The 18,915-nt window shown below is 39.5% G+C and overlaps 1 protein-coding gene across 6 annotated transcripts in view; it reads right to left on the bottom strand.

The window, feature by feature from the left end:
- CCDC141 (coiled-coil domain containing 141) overlaps positions 1–18,915 on the bottom strand; it is a 175,935-nt gene that overhangs the window by 77,097 nt on the left and 79,923 nt on the right. For all 6 annotated transcript variants that reach the window (XM_045851162.1, XM_045851134.1, XM_045851306.1 and 3 more), the window contains 2 exons: positions 10,781–10,975; positions 668–840 (listed from right to left, as the gene is read on the bottom strand). In XM_045851162.1, the coding sequence (XP_045707118.1) occupies positions 668–840; positions 10,781–10,975 (368 nt within the window). The remainder of the gene's footprint in view (positions 1–667; positions 841–10,780; positions 10,976–18,915) is intronic.

Below are 18,915 nucleotides of genomic sequence, written 5' to 3'. Positions count from 1 at the left end.
TGCCCATTAGCTTGGATTCAAATTCTGCACCTGCCACTAACTGGCTGTGTGACTTCTTGCAAGTTGCTTAACTTGTCTGTGTCTCAGTTGCTTATAAAAGTGGAACATTAATAGTATGTGCCTGGTAGAGTTGCTGTGAGGATGAATGAGATCATGTTCCTAAAGCTCTTGGCACAGTGCCTGGCAGATGGGGGCTCTCAGTAAATGTGAGTCATTATTATTATTAATGTTACCTTTTGTTTGGGGTTTTTGCTGGTGAGCCACCAAATCATCAATGAAAGGGAATTCTCATACTTTTTTTTTTCCAGAAAGGAAAAGAGAAACAGCATAGATGTCAGGCTCATGAATTAAAAGGGAAGAATCCCCATGGAGGATATGAAAAGAACTAAAGCTCTGTTTCTTCGTTTGTCCTTTTCCTCTTTCCTCCTCAGAAACTCACAGAAGGAAAGCTTTAGCATCAGCAGGCCCTCAGGCTCAGAATATAGCCTCACTTTTGGCTGAGCAATGCTGTGTTCAGATTCGCTGTTGACCAAAATTCAATCCTTTTAAGCCATGCCATAATGTAGCAAAGCATTAGAAGCAGAAAGAGTCATGAGACTTATTTTTTAACAAGTTGTGGAAACCATGAAAACACTATTACGCTGAGGAAGAAATAGACTTCACTCACCTGCAGGAGTCTACTTGGCTGATTAAGGCTTGTCCCTTTTGCAAAGCTTCAGCTGCGCAGTCTTTAATTTCTCTGTGTAATTCCTCATGCCTTGCTGCCAAGACAGGCAGACTTAAACCCTCTGATTTAAGGAGCTTAAGGTAAGCTTCAACTCTTCCAAGTACATCAAATGCCTGCCAAAGAAAACATGCTTTCATTTTCTGCTTTTCTAGTTTAAAATCTACAGCGATGTGTACATGTAATACTGGAGATTAAGCTAGCCTGTTTAATTTATTAGTTTAATCAAAACCAGAGACAACAAGTTTAGTCTTGGAAAAGAGCTGTATAGTTTTAAGGCTCTATTTAAAGAAACTGATCACAGTTTAGTTCAGCATACACAAATGTCATCACCTTAAAATTATCAAAATAGTTTACATTGAGAACACATCTACACAACAGTCATTCCTGTACAGAATTTGGAGGGCCAGGTTTATTTTCTGTGTATTCTGAAATGCATACAAATAATGCATGAGCTATTTAAAAAATATTATCCAGACTTTCATAACCTGAATGTCTCAGTGGTATTCTTAAAAGGAAATTTCCCAATCAATTGTGCTTTCAGCCTAAAACACTATAAGGAAATAGTCAAAAAATGACTAATGTGCTTTTGCCCTTCCTTCCCAAGTAGAAGACCTTCTGCCTACTCCATCCAAGACATCTGTCTCTCTACAGAGAGGACTAGAATTTGGATCTGAAGCAGTGCAAAGATTAAGACCAAGGTAATATTTAGCTCCTAACATACAAATAGATTATGCAGGAAAAAAACAACTTTTGCAAACAAAGACATTGTCTTGAGAGAAGACTTTTTAATTCTTTTAACTTTCTTCCTTTAGTAGCAGATCAACACCCATACATGCGGGGTTAAGTCTATAGAATTAACATAGATGAATGCTTTTGGCCATCAAGGATTAATTGGCAGTAAGAAGGAGGAGTATATGATAAAAAGCCAGTAAAAGAGGACTGTAGAAATGTGAGGGGAAAACGAGAGCAGAGTGCAATCGTCTGCATAGGTCTCCTGCTATCCCGTCTCTGAACTTGAGCCTGGAGAGAAGATGAGTTAGGTAAGTTGAAGAAAAGCTGAATAGCAAGGGAGCTCTTGCCATGTTGCCCTTTGGCACATTAGAAGAAGCCACCGTACAGGATGCTCCCCACCCATCTGGAGACCAGTCCTTTCCCAGTAAGCTTGACAGTGCCACTGTCAGTGGGGGCCCTGATGTCCACCCTTCTCGGACTGCCGAGCCGGAAGCCAGCAAGTGGCAGGGGCCTACCAGGTGGAGCAACGAGGGCAGATGGTCTTGTGAGCCTAGCACCACTGAGACCTGAGACCAGAAGAGTGAGGCGGAGTTGGTGTGGAGGGGGCACAGGTTAAGCCATAGTAGAAGACATGGCTGTGGAGCTGTGTAAAAGCACCTGTGTCCCTGCCCTGGCCTCTACCTTAGGGAATGGCTTTTAATGGCAGAATTGGAACCATGGGAAAAAATTGAATTTACAAATGCAATTTCTCAGATACTGTCATAGTACATATAGGTCCATGTTCTGTTCTCCCACCAATGGCCTCATGTCTCCTGAATCTACTCTTTCTATTATTTAGAATATTAAAACAAAATCATTTCCATGTACTTAGTAGTGGACAGGAAGTAATAATAATAATAACTACAGTTTAAAGAGAATTATGTGCTCCTTCTACACTATTTGTTTCATGGTTAGTTTTCATCACTCAACAAACATTTTTGAATGTCTGCTGAGTTTCAAGAACTTTGTCCTTAAGCACCCTGGGAGGGAGTGGGAAATCATCCCTATTATATGACTGAGGGGAGACTCAGCTCTGAGAGGTTAAATAAATGGCACAAAAGGGCTACTTCTATTAAGTGGCAGATCAGTATTTGCACTCAATTTGTCTGACCCTGAGGCTCTGCTCTTAAACCAGGGGCTATGGCACCACCTGGCAAAGAATTACTATTGGAGGCTGAGAAAGAAGGGGCATTTCCACGAAGCCTGTTAATCTTAGGGGGAAAAGGTGGGATTTTAAAACTAATTTCTTGTAAATAATTGTCTACCTTCTTTCCTTCTTACAGGTGAGAAAAGATACAGAGGAAGGTCGAGCGATTTCTCTTATGCTATGTAGGACTCTGAAAGAAAGGCGGCTTTATTAAAGAAAGTCTGAGCCTGAAGGACTTTGTCTAACACATTTCTGGCCCTACGGCTGGCAAGGGAGCGAAGATGCTGCTATTACAAAAGATAATTTGAATTACTCTCTTGATTTTTCTACAACAAATCTAAACACCACTTGGCAATAACCACTGTTTCTGGAATTTTGTTCTGTATTTTAAATTTTTATTGCTTAGTTTGAATAAAATGGAGTCTCTTCTTAATCAAGGGTTAGTTTTAAAGTTAGTGCCTAAAGCAAAAATCTGTTGTAATTCAAAAGTTATCATGAACTTCCTTAAATCACACTTAAGGTTTAATATGTGTGAATCGGTGCTTATAGAAGTACACACTCACATTCACAAGTGGGAGCTGCTGAGCTAGCCCAAAGGGAGACATGAAGGGAAAATCTCCATGCAGATGTCAGAGCATTTACTTCTTTCCTCCTTTAAGAAGATTCTCAAGTTCCTAGGGTGAAGGGGAAAGAATGGAGAACTCCAAAGTGCTTTTTCTTGCCTGCAAGTGTGGCTCCACTCTGTTTCAATATTAAGCCATGAAAACCTTAATATGTATCATGTTTGTTGCTGTTTTGAGAATTAAAAGAAGAAAAAAATGAAAGCAACTAGGGCACGATGGTGCAAATGTTGTAAGTACTTAGAAAATATTTGCTGGCTATGGCTCTCATCTTTGAAAAATTATGGAGAAGAGCTGGGCCGCCCCGTGCCTGTCACTCACCCCACGTGGGTTTTTTCTCCGTGGCCCCGTGAACAGCTGCTACTCTCTCATGTCATTGGGTTGAACACTGGTCTCGCCTTCACAGGAGTTAGATTCTAAAGCCACATGTATATTAAATGCATGTGTGAAGTGACTCCACACCATTCCTGAATGTGACCAAAAAAGTGTTATTTCCCAGTAGCATGGAAATAATTTGAAGGGCCATACATTCACTGGAAGGAGAAGGTACTATTTCAAGGGTCAAGATAACCCATAACTTAGAAACAAAACAGCCAAATTTTCTTCCAGGGTTTTTTTCTCAAAAAAGATCAAAGTGTGAGGAAAGCATTTACTTATGACCTACCTGTTCTATGCATCAGTGGAACGATGGCAGCTGAAAGGAGGTGAGTGATTTTGTTCCTTCTTTAGCTCAACAAATACATTTGCAAAATACTTACTATAGGTAAAATGGGCTAGATACTCTAAGAAAGCTTACTCCCTATACTTCATCCTAATCTAACCCTAATGGGAATAACCTATAAACCCAGTAGTTAAACTTCTCAATTTTAAGAGGAGGCTTATTTTAAGAAGGTTATACTGTCTGTGATCGTCATATGCAAAGCTCATTTCTCTTATTCCCACATACAATTTGACGATTGTGCCAATTGCAGAAATGATTTAAGTATCATTGATCTCACTTAATCTGCCCCAAAATAGGACTAGTGTTCTATCAAGTGTATGGTTTTCTGTTTACCAGATCCATAAGGAACCCGATACACTGGATGCAGCCTGGAAAGAATCTCTGTTGCACACATGGTCTAGAACAGCTCATTTGTAGTGAGGACACTGTGACGCCCACATAAACTCCTTTGAAATTAACATTTCCCTTCGGTTTTCCTCTCCACACCCCTCCTCTTTCTTCAAACCTTATATGTGCTGGTTAAATAAAGATTTTATGACTAATTTAGGAAAAAAGGATACAAGCACAAATATAATATTTTCTCCCTCTAGGGACTTGCCCTTCTTGACTATTTTATATGGTACCACTCAGTTCCTAGGTAGAAAAAGAGGAGATGAACAAGCTCCTTTTGGCCCTGGTTTGAAAAAGACTAGGATTTGCTTGGTTACTGTTCTATAAGATGCTAATAAAGACCTTCCCTTTTTTTCCCTTGTTAAGTATTAGTTCCAAAGCTGGCTGCACCAAATTAAATAGAGATGGTATCAGGACATGGCATATTTTATTCTTTTTAAAATATTATGAGATTAATAAATTAAACCGGAACCACAAGTCATTCAGCATAATTCTTATACCATACTGTTTCACAAAGATGTTTAATAAGTAATATTGTTTGCTTTTGGCTAATTTGAAGAGAAACAATACACACACACACACACACACACACACACACACACACACCAAACCCACTGCAGAATCTTGAAAATTTCTTTTCATGAGTCCAAAGGCCAGAGAATGAGTTTGGCTAGAACCTTTACAATTACCAAGGATACAAACTCAACTCAGCTTTTAATTAGAGCACTGGATTCCACTGTCTGAAGAGGTTCAGATTTCCTGAGTTGTTTTTATGAAAAAAAGGTTCAGGGTTTTTCTTAAACATCACCTGGGACAATTTCTGATGGCTCCCACTATGGCAAGTGGATTCCTAATTCAGGCCCCATCCAAATCTACCCAGGTTTGCAGATGCCATGAAGATCAAGGGCAAAAGAGGGATATAATTTCCAGTTCTTCATTTTTCCTGTCCCTACAGGAACTCCAGCTAATGCCTTGCCTCTCCAAGGCTGCTGCTCTGGGCCCAAGAATTATCAGTGTCATCAGTGCAAGGAGGTTATCAGTGCAAGAAGGTGGATTAGCAGTTGTCAGTGTTGTCAGTGCGAGAAGGTGGATTAGAGGTATTAGTGAGAGATGTTTAAAGCCATGAGTACTGAAAGAAGCTTTTGGCCTCACAATTTGAAAAGCTAAAAAAACATTGGAAGAGGGAGTCTGAAGCACTTTATCAACAAGGAATGCAGGAAGTTTATGTATTGACCACCTCTTACTTTCTCTAAGTGTATCTTAGAAATGGATAAATTATACACATAAGTAGAACTTTAGATACCAGTCATTATTTATAAATTCTGAATTAAATAAATTGACCTGAATGATTTTAGGATGATCTTGGGAATATTAACCTGGAAAAAAATGTTCATTTACAATGTGCTGGGCATTTATTTTTCTCATTTATTCAACATATTTACTGAAACCTATGGGGTATATACTCTATGTGCTGGGGGTATGAAAATGAACAAGAGTACTTAAGTCATGTCCGATATCAGTAGCTAGTGCAGTACTAAATGCATACCTAATGACAAAATAATGGCTAGCACTAAGTGCTTAGCTGTTCGATGCACTAGTCCTGTATTAACTCATGTAGATAGTGCAATGACTCTGTGAGGTACATATAATTATTATTTCTATTTTACAGGGAAGTTAAGTAACTGCCCAAGGTCGCAGAGCTAATAAACGTCTGAGACCAGCTTCACACCTATACAGCCTGGCTTCAAAATCCACTATATTATTTCAGAAAAGTGTCATACTAGCAGTTTCTAAGTTTTCACTGAAAACTCCACAATTTCATTTATTTTTACTCCAACTCTACCGTGAAAAGATTCTGTACATTTATCAGCAATTATAAGAACTTCTATTACCGAATGACGTTCCCTGACATAGATAAGGATTGCTAGACCTATTTTAGGAAAAAGAAAACTCAAGCTCAAAATGTGCATTGATTTGTCACGTGGTCGTGCATTCAATGAAAGTTTGAACACTAGGTGGCATACAAAGATGATCAAGACATAATCTCTCTGTGAAGAGCACAGAGCAATGCTAAGGAGATAGGAAGAAATGAGCAATTAATGCCGCAAGGAGACTCCTCAGAGGAAGTGATCTGTGGGATGACAGGTCCCTTTACACAGCACTGCTCCCCACTCAGACGTGACGTGGAGACTGAGCTGGAAATCTGCGTCCCTCGTGTAGTAAGGTAATTAAGCTCTCCTTTTTCAAAGTGATCTCATCCCAATTACCTCGGATCAATGTAATCTCTTATGATCGATGTAATGTATTTGGCCTTGAAACTCCATGTTTCTAATATTTCATTGTCCTCAATCATTCCAATAATTACTGAGCATCTAAAGACACTCATGAGCAAGTCACAATAAAATTGAGTGTCTTGATTATAAGACTATTAAATATGGACTGAGTTGTGGGCTGTCATACAAATCTAAGATGTTAAAGTAGTCCTTGATTTTGATAGTTGTTTCTATTACATATATTTTAATAATTTTTATGCTAATAGTTTAGCCCTATTTGTCAAATATTTGCTGTGGTTTAAAAACCTTGTCTCTGAACCCTGGCTGGCATGGCTCAGTGGACTGAGTGCTGGCCTGCGAACCAAAGGGTTGATGGTTCAATTCCCAGTCAGGTCACATGCCTGGGTAGTGGGCCAGATCCCCAGCTGGGGGAGCGTGAGAGGCAACAGATCAATGTATCTCTCGAACATTGATGTTTCTCTCACCCTCTTTCTCTCCCCTTCCTTCTCTTTAAAAGTAAATAAGTAAAATATTTTTTAATTAAAAAAAATAGAAAATTTGTCCCTGAACTCTAAAACCAAAGGTTTCTAAACCATTCTCTTAGAGGGAGTAGAGGAGGGAGAGTAAATTAAGACATCACCCGCTTCTACATGAGGTGGTTTGCCTCATCACAACTTTCTCAAATTCTTACAGTCTCTGCCTACTTAAGGACATGCTCAGCATGAGACAGAAACCCCTTAGCATGCTACCCAAGACCCTTCCCAACAGACTCCTGCCTGCTTCTACCACTTTGGTCTCCCATCACTCTGGGCTTACCCACTATGCTCTTGGCAAATGAACTACCTGAGGTTCCTCAAACATGGCATGACTTTACACCATCCAGCCCTCCCCCAATCCCTTCTTGCCCAAGCCTTCCAAATCTAACTCACTGGTCACCTCCTGTAGAGAAGCTTTCCTGACCTTCTTTCCCTGGGCCAGGTAAAGGCTGTCACCCCTGTGGTCCCTAATGCTGTGGGCTTACTCCATCATGGCTCTTCCCACGGCACACAACTCTTCTGTTTCCTTGCCTCTCCTCTGAACTAGACCAAGAGCGTCTTGAAGGCAAAGGTTGTACTTTTGTTACTTTAGCTCAAGCACCCATATGATGGATGACAACAGCACATATACAACGTATTAGCGGGATGCAAATGTGAAAGGGAGGGAGTGAAAGCAAGTTGCTTTAATTTTTTCTAAGAGAGAGGGAGGTTGTTCTGGAGATGAGAAGTCTGAGACGGGCTGCTTAGGGTTATGAAACTAGACGTAATTATGCCTTCCTTGATGTCTAATGACAACTAGCTTAATTTCTTGAATTCATTTATATCACCTCAAATTCCTTCTGGATAATATTTTTAGGTCCTCTATCTAGACAGGTTTCCTCTTTTAATCCATACAACTACTGGATCATTTTAATTACTATTTTCCCACATGTAGGCTAAAATGTATCTCTTTTGAAAGAGGAAAATAATGTATATAAAAAATTAAAAAATGTACCAAACCCCATGCTTAATCATTTTGTGTTTGACTGTAATGGCAATGTTGCTATAGGCATTACTGTTTTGCATCACTGTAAATATGGTGAAAAAGTAACATCATCTTTTTAAAAAGACAGTAGCTTTTCAGCAGTGAGTGCAGCAGCAGTAGAAGCCATGACAGCCATTCCATTTCAAACTGCTGTTGGTGTGTTCTCCTGGCCGCCACAACTTCCGCTTCACCTCTGCTTTTAGGCTGACCACCCAAGACCAGTCTGTGTTTAGGCCCACCACACAAGATCCAGACCATGGAGATTTGATTTCTCTCCTCCGCTTGATTTCTCAATGAAATCATGTGCCTGGGAATGCAAATCATGGGATATAAAACTTTATGACTAATCAACCATGTTTTATAGCTTTAGGTTCAATCATCCTTGTTATATAAATATAGACTCATACTGTTCTGCTCTTAAAACATATTATGCTTATTTATCTTTTTGATTCAAACCACACACATTTCCTAAACAGTGATAAATATATTTTAGGTAATCAACACATATTAACTAGAGCCTCCTTTTTGTGCTCATGCTAGAAATATAATAAATAATATATAATCTAATGATGATATATGGGGGGATCAAGATGAGTTACTACCATAGGTGTTATGTTCATACTTCATGCCATGTCCTCACCACTCTTAGCTATACCTAGAAATCAGAGAAACTCCTCTCCAATCAGCTATCATCCAATGTTGATAATCAAGCCCTACTTTTATTTGTTGCTAAGTGATTTAGCAAATAGGTTCAGCAAACACAGTAGATAACTAAAATGGTAAGGAAGTATCTCAGGCTCTTGAGTTACATGGCCCTGCTTGAGTTCTCTGCTTGAGTCCAGTGACTGGAGTAGGAAAAGCATGAGTAGCAACACTCCCAGGATCCTACATGCCAACATCGCCACCTACTGCTCCTTTCGGGTACACCTCAAGCCAAAGGCTGTAGATACTGGGTAAGAAATAGACCTAATTTTGAGCCTTGGGTAGTTATCAATCCCTAGCAGGATTAAGAAGTAGTCAAAGGCAGTAAGCGGGCACTGTTATCAATGCAGACAAGTAGTGATAATGTTATTGAATTTCACAAATTGGAACTATATTGGCTTATAGATTTTTAAAATATGAGCATTATACCAAAAATTAGATAAAATAGCGAGAATTTTGTAAAATTTGGAGATTCTACAATATAAATAAAAAGTAAAACATACCATTTACAAGTTTTGAGAAGAATTTCCTTCTTTAAATTAAATGGATTTACCCACTACCTTATTTCATCATTTATTGCTTCTTAATAATAAAGTAAATAATTTCAAGAATCATAATTAAGCATTTCCTTTCCAAACTTCAGCTTCTATTTTTGCTGAGGTAAAAGTATCCATCATCTTTCACATTGAATTCTTATATTTGGAGCTGGAAATTATTTCCTTACAGTATGAGTAAGCTCCAACTGAACTTAGTATAATTTGAATGTCATGGCATTCAAATGATAAAACAAGGGATCTAGAAATCAAGTCTTTAGGGTTAAAAAACACGAGTTTTCAGGATCTGACCTGAATTACTGTATGAGTTTAAGTAACCACTTTGTTCTTCATTTAAAAAAATTACTATTGCAGCCCTGGCTAGTGTAGCTCAGTGTATTGAGTGCCAACCTGTGAATCAAAGGTCACCAGTTCAGTTCCCAGTCAGAGCACATGCCTGGGTTGCTGGCCAGGTTCCCAGTGAGGGGTGCGCGAGAGGCAACCACACACTGAAGTTTCTCTCCCTCTCTTTCTCCCTCCCTTCCCCTTTCTGAAAATAAATAAATAAAGACTTAAAATACAAAAAGAAAGGCAAAGGCCCTGGCTGGCATAGCTCAGTGGATTGAGTGCGGGCTGGGAACCAAAGTGTCCCAGGTTCGATTCCCAGCCAGGGTACAATCCTGGGTTGTAGGCCAGAACCCCCAGCAACCGCACATTGATGTTTCTCTCTCTCTCTCTCTCCCTCCCTCCCTTCCCTCTCTAAAAATAAATAAATAAAATCTTTAAAAAAAATCAGTATTTAAAAAAGAAAAAAAAGAAAAGAAAGGCAAGACGTAGGCAGGGAAGTCAGTTCAAGATTCTGTTTCTAGCCTTATGGTTTCCATGCAGAAGGCTTGCAATATTCATATATATTTTTTTACCTGATAAATAAAAGAGGATTTTTTTTTTAAAGAAAGACCTCTTGGTGAAAATTTCAAGTTTTTTTTTAACCTTGGTATATTTTATAATAATTCTCTTCCTCCATGAGAAACACAATGGTGACGGGCACAACTTCCTCCCTACCCCCACACAGACCAAGGACCACTCTAAGTAAAGCCCTCATGGGGGATTTTATAAAAGTGACTCTTAACCTGTCAAAGCATTGAGTCTCTTAGTGTGGAGAACTAAATAATGGCCACGATAGTAATATATTTTAAAAGCTCTTCTCTGCTGCCGCCAATTTTGAAACTCTTCATGAAATTGCAGTTTCTGTTATGTGCTCCAGCCTGTTGAAGTAATGGGTCTCTTACTGGCCTGCCTCATTTACCTGAAATCACCAACTTGATCTCACACTGACCTTGTTGGCGCTGTTAAAAAAATCATTTGCCTTCTTCAACCAGCTTTCCCTTTCCACGATGAGCTGGCCAAATTCTTCCTGAAGCCGCTTCAGTTTCTGGTGAGAGAGCTGGAGATGCTCCTTCTCCACGTGGCCCGTGGACAGCAGGATCTCAAGCGCCTCGGTCTTCAGCTTCTCAACACTGGACGTCCATTCCTGCAAGAGATCACTCGCTTCAGTTCCTTTTACACATCCTCCCCTTGCTACAGGGTCACAGAACATTTACATCTGCTGTTGTATTTTCAAATCATGAAGCAGGAAATGCTACATTCCAGGTATGAGTACCAAACTGTAGATTAAAAAAAATAGATAACACAGAAAAGGGGCAAAAAAGGGACAGGAGATGATAGTAGAAAAGGGCAGGTAGGTTGGGATGCACGGTTGCCCTTAACACAGGTTGCTTCCACTCCTGTTAATACTGCCTGAAAACATACCCAAATAAAATCAATAGCGTTTTTCAGTTTCTAACTCATTTTGACCTACTTTTACTCATTTATGCATAAAAAAAGTCTCTCTCCCACATTCAGTTTTATTGCCAATGTGGGCAAATGTGTATAAGAAAGAAAGGGAAACCTCATATTTTATGGTTGCTGCTTTTGCATTTGTCTACACTTAGAACTGAAATTAACAGCTGCTATTCTCCACAAAATTAATAGTTGCAATTGTGCAGTATTTCCTCCTTCCTGACCCATTTCACCTGTCAATGCTTTACTCTTAATGGTATATAAACATTTCAGAAAAAGAAAAGAGGTAGCTTTTCACTTTTTTCCTTTTTAAAAAAAGATTTTATTTATTTATTTTTAGAGAGACGGGAAGGGAAGGATAAGGAGAGGGAGAGAAACATCAATGTGTGGTTGCCTCTCTCATGCCCCCTACTGGGGATCTGGCCTGTAACCCAGGCATGTGCCCGGACTGGGCATTGAACCAGCAACCCTTTGGTTCACAGGCTGGCGCTCAATCCACTGAGCCACACCAGCCAGGACAATAGCTTTTTACTTTCTATTGCATGGGGATGAAAAACAGTAGGGAGAGAAAAAAGAAAATAAGAGTTGTACACCAAATATATTAATATTCAATTTATTTGAAAGGAAATTTGTATTTCTTGTAAAAAAAAAAACAAAACTGAATCCAGATCCAGTCTCATCAGTGAAATTTCTGCCTTCCAACTTAGCTGAGAGTGTGCTAAACATAGGTTGTTCATAAAGCATTGGAAATTTAGGACCAAATTGCAAAAATCACAATCTGACTCCATCATGGCTTATTCTGTAGTGCAAAATGTCCTGCTATTAAGTTACATTTGTTATATTATATTGGATAAAATAAGTATAATTTTACTACAATTTACCACTGCTATTTCCATTCATTTATTTCACAAGACATACAAAATACCATGTACCTAGTACCAGGCCAGATGTCTTAGGAAATACAAATAAAGAATAAAATGTAGCTCTTTCTTTTAATGATAAATACATAAACTGATATTTTATATACTTTTCTTATATATTTAAATTATTAAATATATTAAATCAATGCTAGTTCTACAAACATACACACAGATAATCTGGTAATATTTAAATAACAATTAATGGGTGTCGAAGGTAAAAAAAGTGTACATATTATTGCATGGACTCCATAGAACCTGTTCTAGTATTTGTGCAGGAGAACAATATTCTGATCAGTGGATATAGGGTAAGGACGGCAGATCAGGGGATTGGCATTCTTAGCACCTATTATAAACCTGTGGTTTGTAAGTTTCAACCTCACAATCTTAGGTTAGATATTATTAGTTTTCCAGTATTTACATAGGCTCAAAGGAGCACATTGCTCATGGTTACATATACAACCTGTAGCAGAATCAGGACTAGTTCACTGGTGTGTATATAAAGGTACATTCCAGCGAATGGAAGATAAAGAGACTCCAAAATCTCCTAACTTCTCAGTGAGGGAAAAACAATACTCTCAGGCATGAGCAGGGCTGAGTTCTCAAGATCCTTCTGTATTTACAGAGTTGTTTTGTTCCCACTTAAGGACAGCTAGTATGTGCCATGACGTTCTTTCATAAAGCACTGCAAATATCCCTCCCACTTAAAAGCCATTACCTTAACTCTAATGGGAAAGAGCAAATATTTTCCAGGCAGTTAGCGCACATAACAGGCACTCGCTAAATGTTAGTCCCACTTTTCTTCCCATCAGTTTTATTGCAGTTCATTAGTACCCTAACATTGGCTCTTTATTTGTGGCTATTGTTGTTACCCAGTTGTAAAATAACAACTGTGGGAAGATTCTCCAAGTAGTATTGATCAGTGTTGTGTATTGATCAGTATTAAAGTATGAACACAATAAAGCAGGTTCCTTTACTGCAGTACTTCCCAGGATCTTTAATACGTTCATGAGCATTGAAACTCCTGGCGGGAAATGTGGTGTGAAATATTTTGAATACACCTTTCTGACCAAGAAACCATTTATTTGCTAACATCTCAGGGGACCAATGCCCCAGCTGAAACAATGTCCAGAAACACTTCTTGTGGTGAAGACCAGCAGAATCACCTAGGTGTTCACCGCTTTCACAAGTCTTTCTGTTTCTTTCCTCTTTTGTCCCCATTCCTCCAGCTCCTCAATCAGTCCATTTCCTCTCTCTTGTGTCCTTTCTCTCCTTTTCTGTCCACTTTTGTGCAGCATTAATCCTCTGAGACCTCAGGTGAAGAAGTGCTTAATATGCAATGACAGAATAAAGCAGCTCATCCTTTCAAAAAGTCAACACTGACCAGAACCTTCTGTGCTCATCAGAGGAATACCCCATAAGAAATGCAGAGGGCCAAGGGAAGGCCTGGGAAGCTGGGGAGGGCGGGGCAACGGAGAAGAATTTGGGAGGTGGAAAAACAGGTTACCACCATCATGTGCTCAGCCGGACAACACCAAGCTCTAGAGCAGTCATTTTCAACCTTTTTCATCTTGCGGCACACATAAACTGCTAAAATTCTGGGGCACACCAAAAACTGCATCGTAGTTTTTGCCGATCTGACCAAAAACACATAGGTGTAATTTTGATTCATTCACACCGGACAGCTATTGTTGTGTTGACGGTTGTCATTTATTTACCTGACAATCTAAGGGAAAAGAGGTCAGTGCCCCTGACTAAATAGTCAGGTGTAACATGTTTTAAAAATTCTTCCAGCATGCTAGTTGAACATCACTGGTCTAGGGTGTTGTCTTAACTGCAAAACAGGAAGAGCTGATTTTTCTTTCTACATGCCAGAGCTGTGCTAAATGATTTACACACATCATCTCATTTTATCTTCACCACACCACTACAGGGGATGTCCACACCTACTACTGTCCTCATTTTTCAGATGGCACGTCTGAGGCTCAGGGGGTACCCTGCCCAAGGTCTCAGTAACAGTAAGTGAAAGAGTCACAGTTCAGAGTCAGGTAGTCTTACCCTAGAATCTGCTCTGTCAACCAGTATCCTAGCCTCAGCTTTTTATACAGGTCACACACACTGTTCTTTAAACCACACACAGATTATGGTAACCATATCAGTTTAGGATTATAAAGGTGAAACTTCTATAAGGCTTGGATAAGGCCAGGAAAAATGATAAAAGTTCTGTGTGACCCTTGGATTTTGTGATTTGAAATCAGAAACCTCATTGTCTCTAAATAAACACACTGCTATTATAGACATAATTGAGAATTTACAGCCCAAATTCAAGCTTAATTTTGCTTAGCAACCATACCAAAATATAAAAGCACTTTTCTATGAATAAGAGAAATATCTGCTCTCATAGAGTGTTCATAAATCTGCCTTTAGCAGAAGTTCTGCAGGCGGCATTAAAGGGAAACTCTGGAGGAGGGCCAAGGCTGTGAAAACCACTCTGACCTCGTGCTTTCATGCTGTGCTGTCAAAGGTGGGCTGTGACCTCCCCGGGAAACGGTAAGGGACCACTCTGCTTCTTATCTTTCCTAATTCTCCATCCCCACCTTCTTAATTACATTTTCACATGAACTCTGTGGGTACTGAATGAGGCTGGGTCTATTCAATATTTCTATTCAATCTTCTAAGAAAAATTGGTTCTGTTTTCTTTGGGCAAACTATAGGCAGTTTCTGATGCATTTCTATACCATTTTGATGATGTATTTCTCCAGTCGTTTTTCTTAGGGGATGCTTTCATTATTTCATGTTTAAGATAAAACTTTCCAGAGTCATCTGAATCCATCAAACTACTTAAACATTTCATTGTCACTGTTGTCAAGGCTGGAGGAACCCAGCGGTGATAATCTCGGTCCGTTTTCTCTCAGCCACTGCTGCCTGCCTGCTAAGTGTGAAACCTCTGACTGAGTTTCAGTCACTTTGCAATAAAATATTTCTGGTACTTGTCCCCACCAGCTGAAAGCCAGAGCCTGCCATTTCCTTGGCTTTTCAGTGTGATGGGGAGACATGTGTATTTCTGACCCAGTAAAGACATGAGGCGCTATGTGCCCCTGACCTGGGGGTGCCTCCATGGGCCACTCCATTCTCCTCCCTCCCTCACGGCAGTAACACCTTTAAACTGCAGTATTCTATTTGCTGAGGAAATTGAGCTTTCTCGTGGATCCTTTGATTGAAAGGGCACTTTTAAGAGGATTAGGGCTGATAGACAAAGTGAAAATAATTTCTTCTTTCCTTTTTTTTTAACAGTCCTAGGCTTGTTCTTCACATGAAGTTATGGATTTATGGATTGGTGTAAAAATACTCAGCAAGTCGATCCAAAAAATAAAAATTTTAGCTACACCATTAGAAAAAAAACAACAGAATCACAGTATGTTTAGTAAGCTATTTTTCACATGAGAACTTCTCTGCACATAAGGAGATTTAATGATTCAATACCATGTGGTAAATTATTTCCATTATGAACTTGACTTCAGAATGTAATTTTTAAGTGGGGGAAGATGGGCAAAAAGAATGATGAAGAACATATTTGTAAACTACTAAGAGAATATCAGTTGTGAAGAACACTGCCTAAAATCACGTCTGGCAAAGCGTGTGTCGCACTCATGTGCAGTTCCTGTGACTCGGCTATTTCTTAGGACACCTCATTGGACACAGCCTGTTTCTTGTTCATTCATCCTCTGAGTCTACCGGCCCACCTGGTGCAGCATCCAGGAGAATGAACTCAGTGACACAAAATCCTAGAATTTTATATGACTGCCATAACAGGTGGTACTAACAAAATAAACCTGGCAATTTTCATCCAAGAACATTTAAAAGTGAGTTTTGAGCAGGCATTTTTAAAAAGAAACGCTTATGCTTTTGAAGAATGGCAGTGAGCCCTTGAAGAGCTGAAACTGATTATGTTGAGTTGTATTGCAAACTGAGCCTCCGCTTCCTCTCCTGCTCCCTTTCCCAGCATTTCTACCTTGACTTAACATAAAACAAGGGCCATATGGGAGAGGTGGGTCTCATTCCACTGTTACAGGAGGGCAGAGTTCAGATGGAACTCTGCTGCTCTCACTGTGATGCATCTCAGCAAAGGCACAGACTGTAAACAGGAAGAACTGATGCCGTGTGTCGCTGAGAGATGAAAGAAGTGTGGTATTTCACCTCCTGGCCAAAAAACAGAGAATCACAGCTCTTGAATCAAGGAGAGCTTGTAGGTAAGAGCAGAGACGGGAACTCGAAGTACACTTTTTATTGCAAACTTCCTAAGTGTTCTCAAACAAGGCATTTTGCTTTTCTGAGCCTCACTCCCCTTGGTGCATGGCGGCCACCAGCACTTTACAGGGGCTTCTGCTCCTCTGGTCAATCATCTGTGAATTCAGCGATGAATTGGCCCTGCTTCAAATTCCTGGATTTTAGGCCCTACCAACATTTGGAGTTTTAGCTGCACTTTCCATAAATTAACCTATCAGGGTTGGGACTGACAGTCTGTAATACAAATGACTGTTATCACCAAAGAAATTTTTGAGTAATAGTGTAACAGTTGCTGTTTCTTTTTTCTCAGTCCATACAACTATTCCTAAAGTTGCAGGGGGTGGGGAAAGAACCCATCTGGGAAGTGTCTTGTTTCTCTCATCCTGCTCCGTGCTTGGCCCCTTCAGCTGCACAGAGCAGGGTGCTTGCTGCTGATACTGAAGCAAACCGATGTGTGAGGCAGACTAAAGTTTTCATATAAAATGAAAGCATAACAAATTGCACTCATGAGCAAGTCTTCAAAATGACTGAAGCATCAATGCATTTACTTTTTCCTTCTGTGTGTAGTTCAATATAGGTTTTAGGTAAAAATTTACTTACATGGAAGAAATTTTCCCAAGATTTGTTTTCCAAGAATTGTTATTTTCTCTTTAGTGTCTTATCCTTGTTATTTTTCTTAGATTTCTTATTTCTCTTAATTATATTTCCTTTAAGTTGAGTAAGTAAGAAGCAGAGCCATATTCGGGGGTTCTGTGTTTCTATTTTTAATTGAAATGAATAAAAGTCTAGCTCACCAAATTATTTTCATCTAACACAATGTGTCTACAATCAGATTGTGCCACTGGCTGACTACATGGTCCCAGTTTATGTTGATGCTCCCAAAGGACTTACTTTTTCGATGTCTAGGTAATCTACTGAAGTTATTTTCAAGAGCTCAACATATCATAATATGATTTTGGAGGGAGATTATTGTTTTATTGTTCGCTTCTTTTGAAGATTTCCCTAAGTGAAGTAGATTAAGTTAAAAAGGTGGGTAGAATCCATATATAAGAGGTCTCTCGGGAAAAAATCAAGCCATTGTTAACATAATGAGAATGGTCTGCATGACATCAATGTAACCTGGCAGCCAAGGAGAGTGGACTGGAATGCGCATGTGTGAACAATGATGACCTTGCTGTACTAGTCAGTGGGGGCAGTTGTGTGAGCATGTGTACTGCATGGCCATCACATTAAAAATGACTGAGGGTCACAGGGGAGAGAAGAGGGAATTTCAGGGGAGAATGGGAAGGGTTCACGGGAACAAATTTAAAGGACACATGGACAAAAACTAGGGGGAGGGTGGTAATGGGAGGGAAGTGGGGAGGGTTGGGAGGGTGGGCTGGATTGGGAGTAAAAGGGAGAAAACTGTACTTGAACAATGATTAAAATAAAATAAAAAAATTAAAAAAATGACTGAGGGAGTAGAACAACAAATCTGCATCAAATTTTGTGTTAACCTTGAACGTTCCTCCATGGAAACTATTCCAGTGATTCAGAAGGCTACAGCTATGGGCAACTGGTGATTGGCAGCTTCATCATGACAATGTGCCCATGCCTCACATCACCTGCAGAGTTTTTTGGCAAAAAAACACACCCAGGTGACTAAGACCCTACAGCCCAGATTTGGCATCCTGCAACTTCTGGCTTTTCCCAAAACTAAAATCACCTTTGAAAGAGAAGAGATTTCAGACCATTGATAAGATTCAGGAAAATACAATGGGGCAGCTGATGGGAACTGGGAGAACTGTGTGAGGTTCCAAGGTGCCTACTTTGAAGGGGACCAAGGCATCATTGTCCTATGTACAGTGTTTCCTGGATCTTGTATCTTCTTGAATAAATGTCTCTTTTTTTTCATAGTACGTGGCTAGATACCTCCAGTACAGATCACATATTTTACCCACAATGAACATCAGATACAGACTAGAACAATTGTTCTTAAATCTGGCTATCAGTATCTCTTGGGAAATTTTTAAAAACATATTTTCATACCTACCCCAATAACCCACTGAGTCACAATTATTATTGCTAGGGTAGAGAATATGTATTTTTAAAAATCTGAAGCATTTTATTTGAAATTAGGAAAAAATAAATTTTATAATCAAATTGTGTAACCATTGGACTAAAATATTCAATGAATAAGTAACAATAGGCCTAGAATAGTTTCTGTGTGATCATGTCAATAAATGGAGGGGAGTGGATTATAGAAGGGGAGACCCCCCAATGTCAGAATTATCTTTCGGAGGGCAGACCCATTGCAGTGCAGGCAACAGATAGTGGGATGAGTATGTTATAACCCTCCTACACTGAGTGTAATGCAATTTAAAAGGCACTATTTAGCATCTCTTCAGAACACATAAGTAATACAAAAGAGACAATTATAAGTTTAAGT

This window comes from Phyllostomus hastatus, unplaced genomic scaffold (genome assembly GCF_019186645.2).
Source record: "Phyllostomus hastatus isolate PE091 unplaced genomic scaffold, TTU_PhHast_1.1 phas_contig_1, whole genome shotgun sequence".
NCBI classification, from domain to species: Eukaryota; Metazoa; Chordata; class Mammalia; order Chiroptera; family Phyllostomidae; genus Phyllostomus; species Phyllostomus hastatus.
Note: the sequence above shows the minus strand (reverse complement) of the source record. Positions and strands in the feature narration are given on the sequence as shown.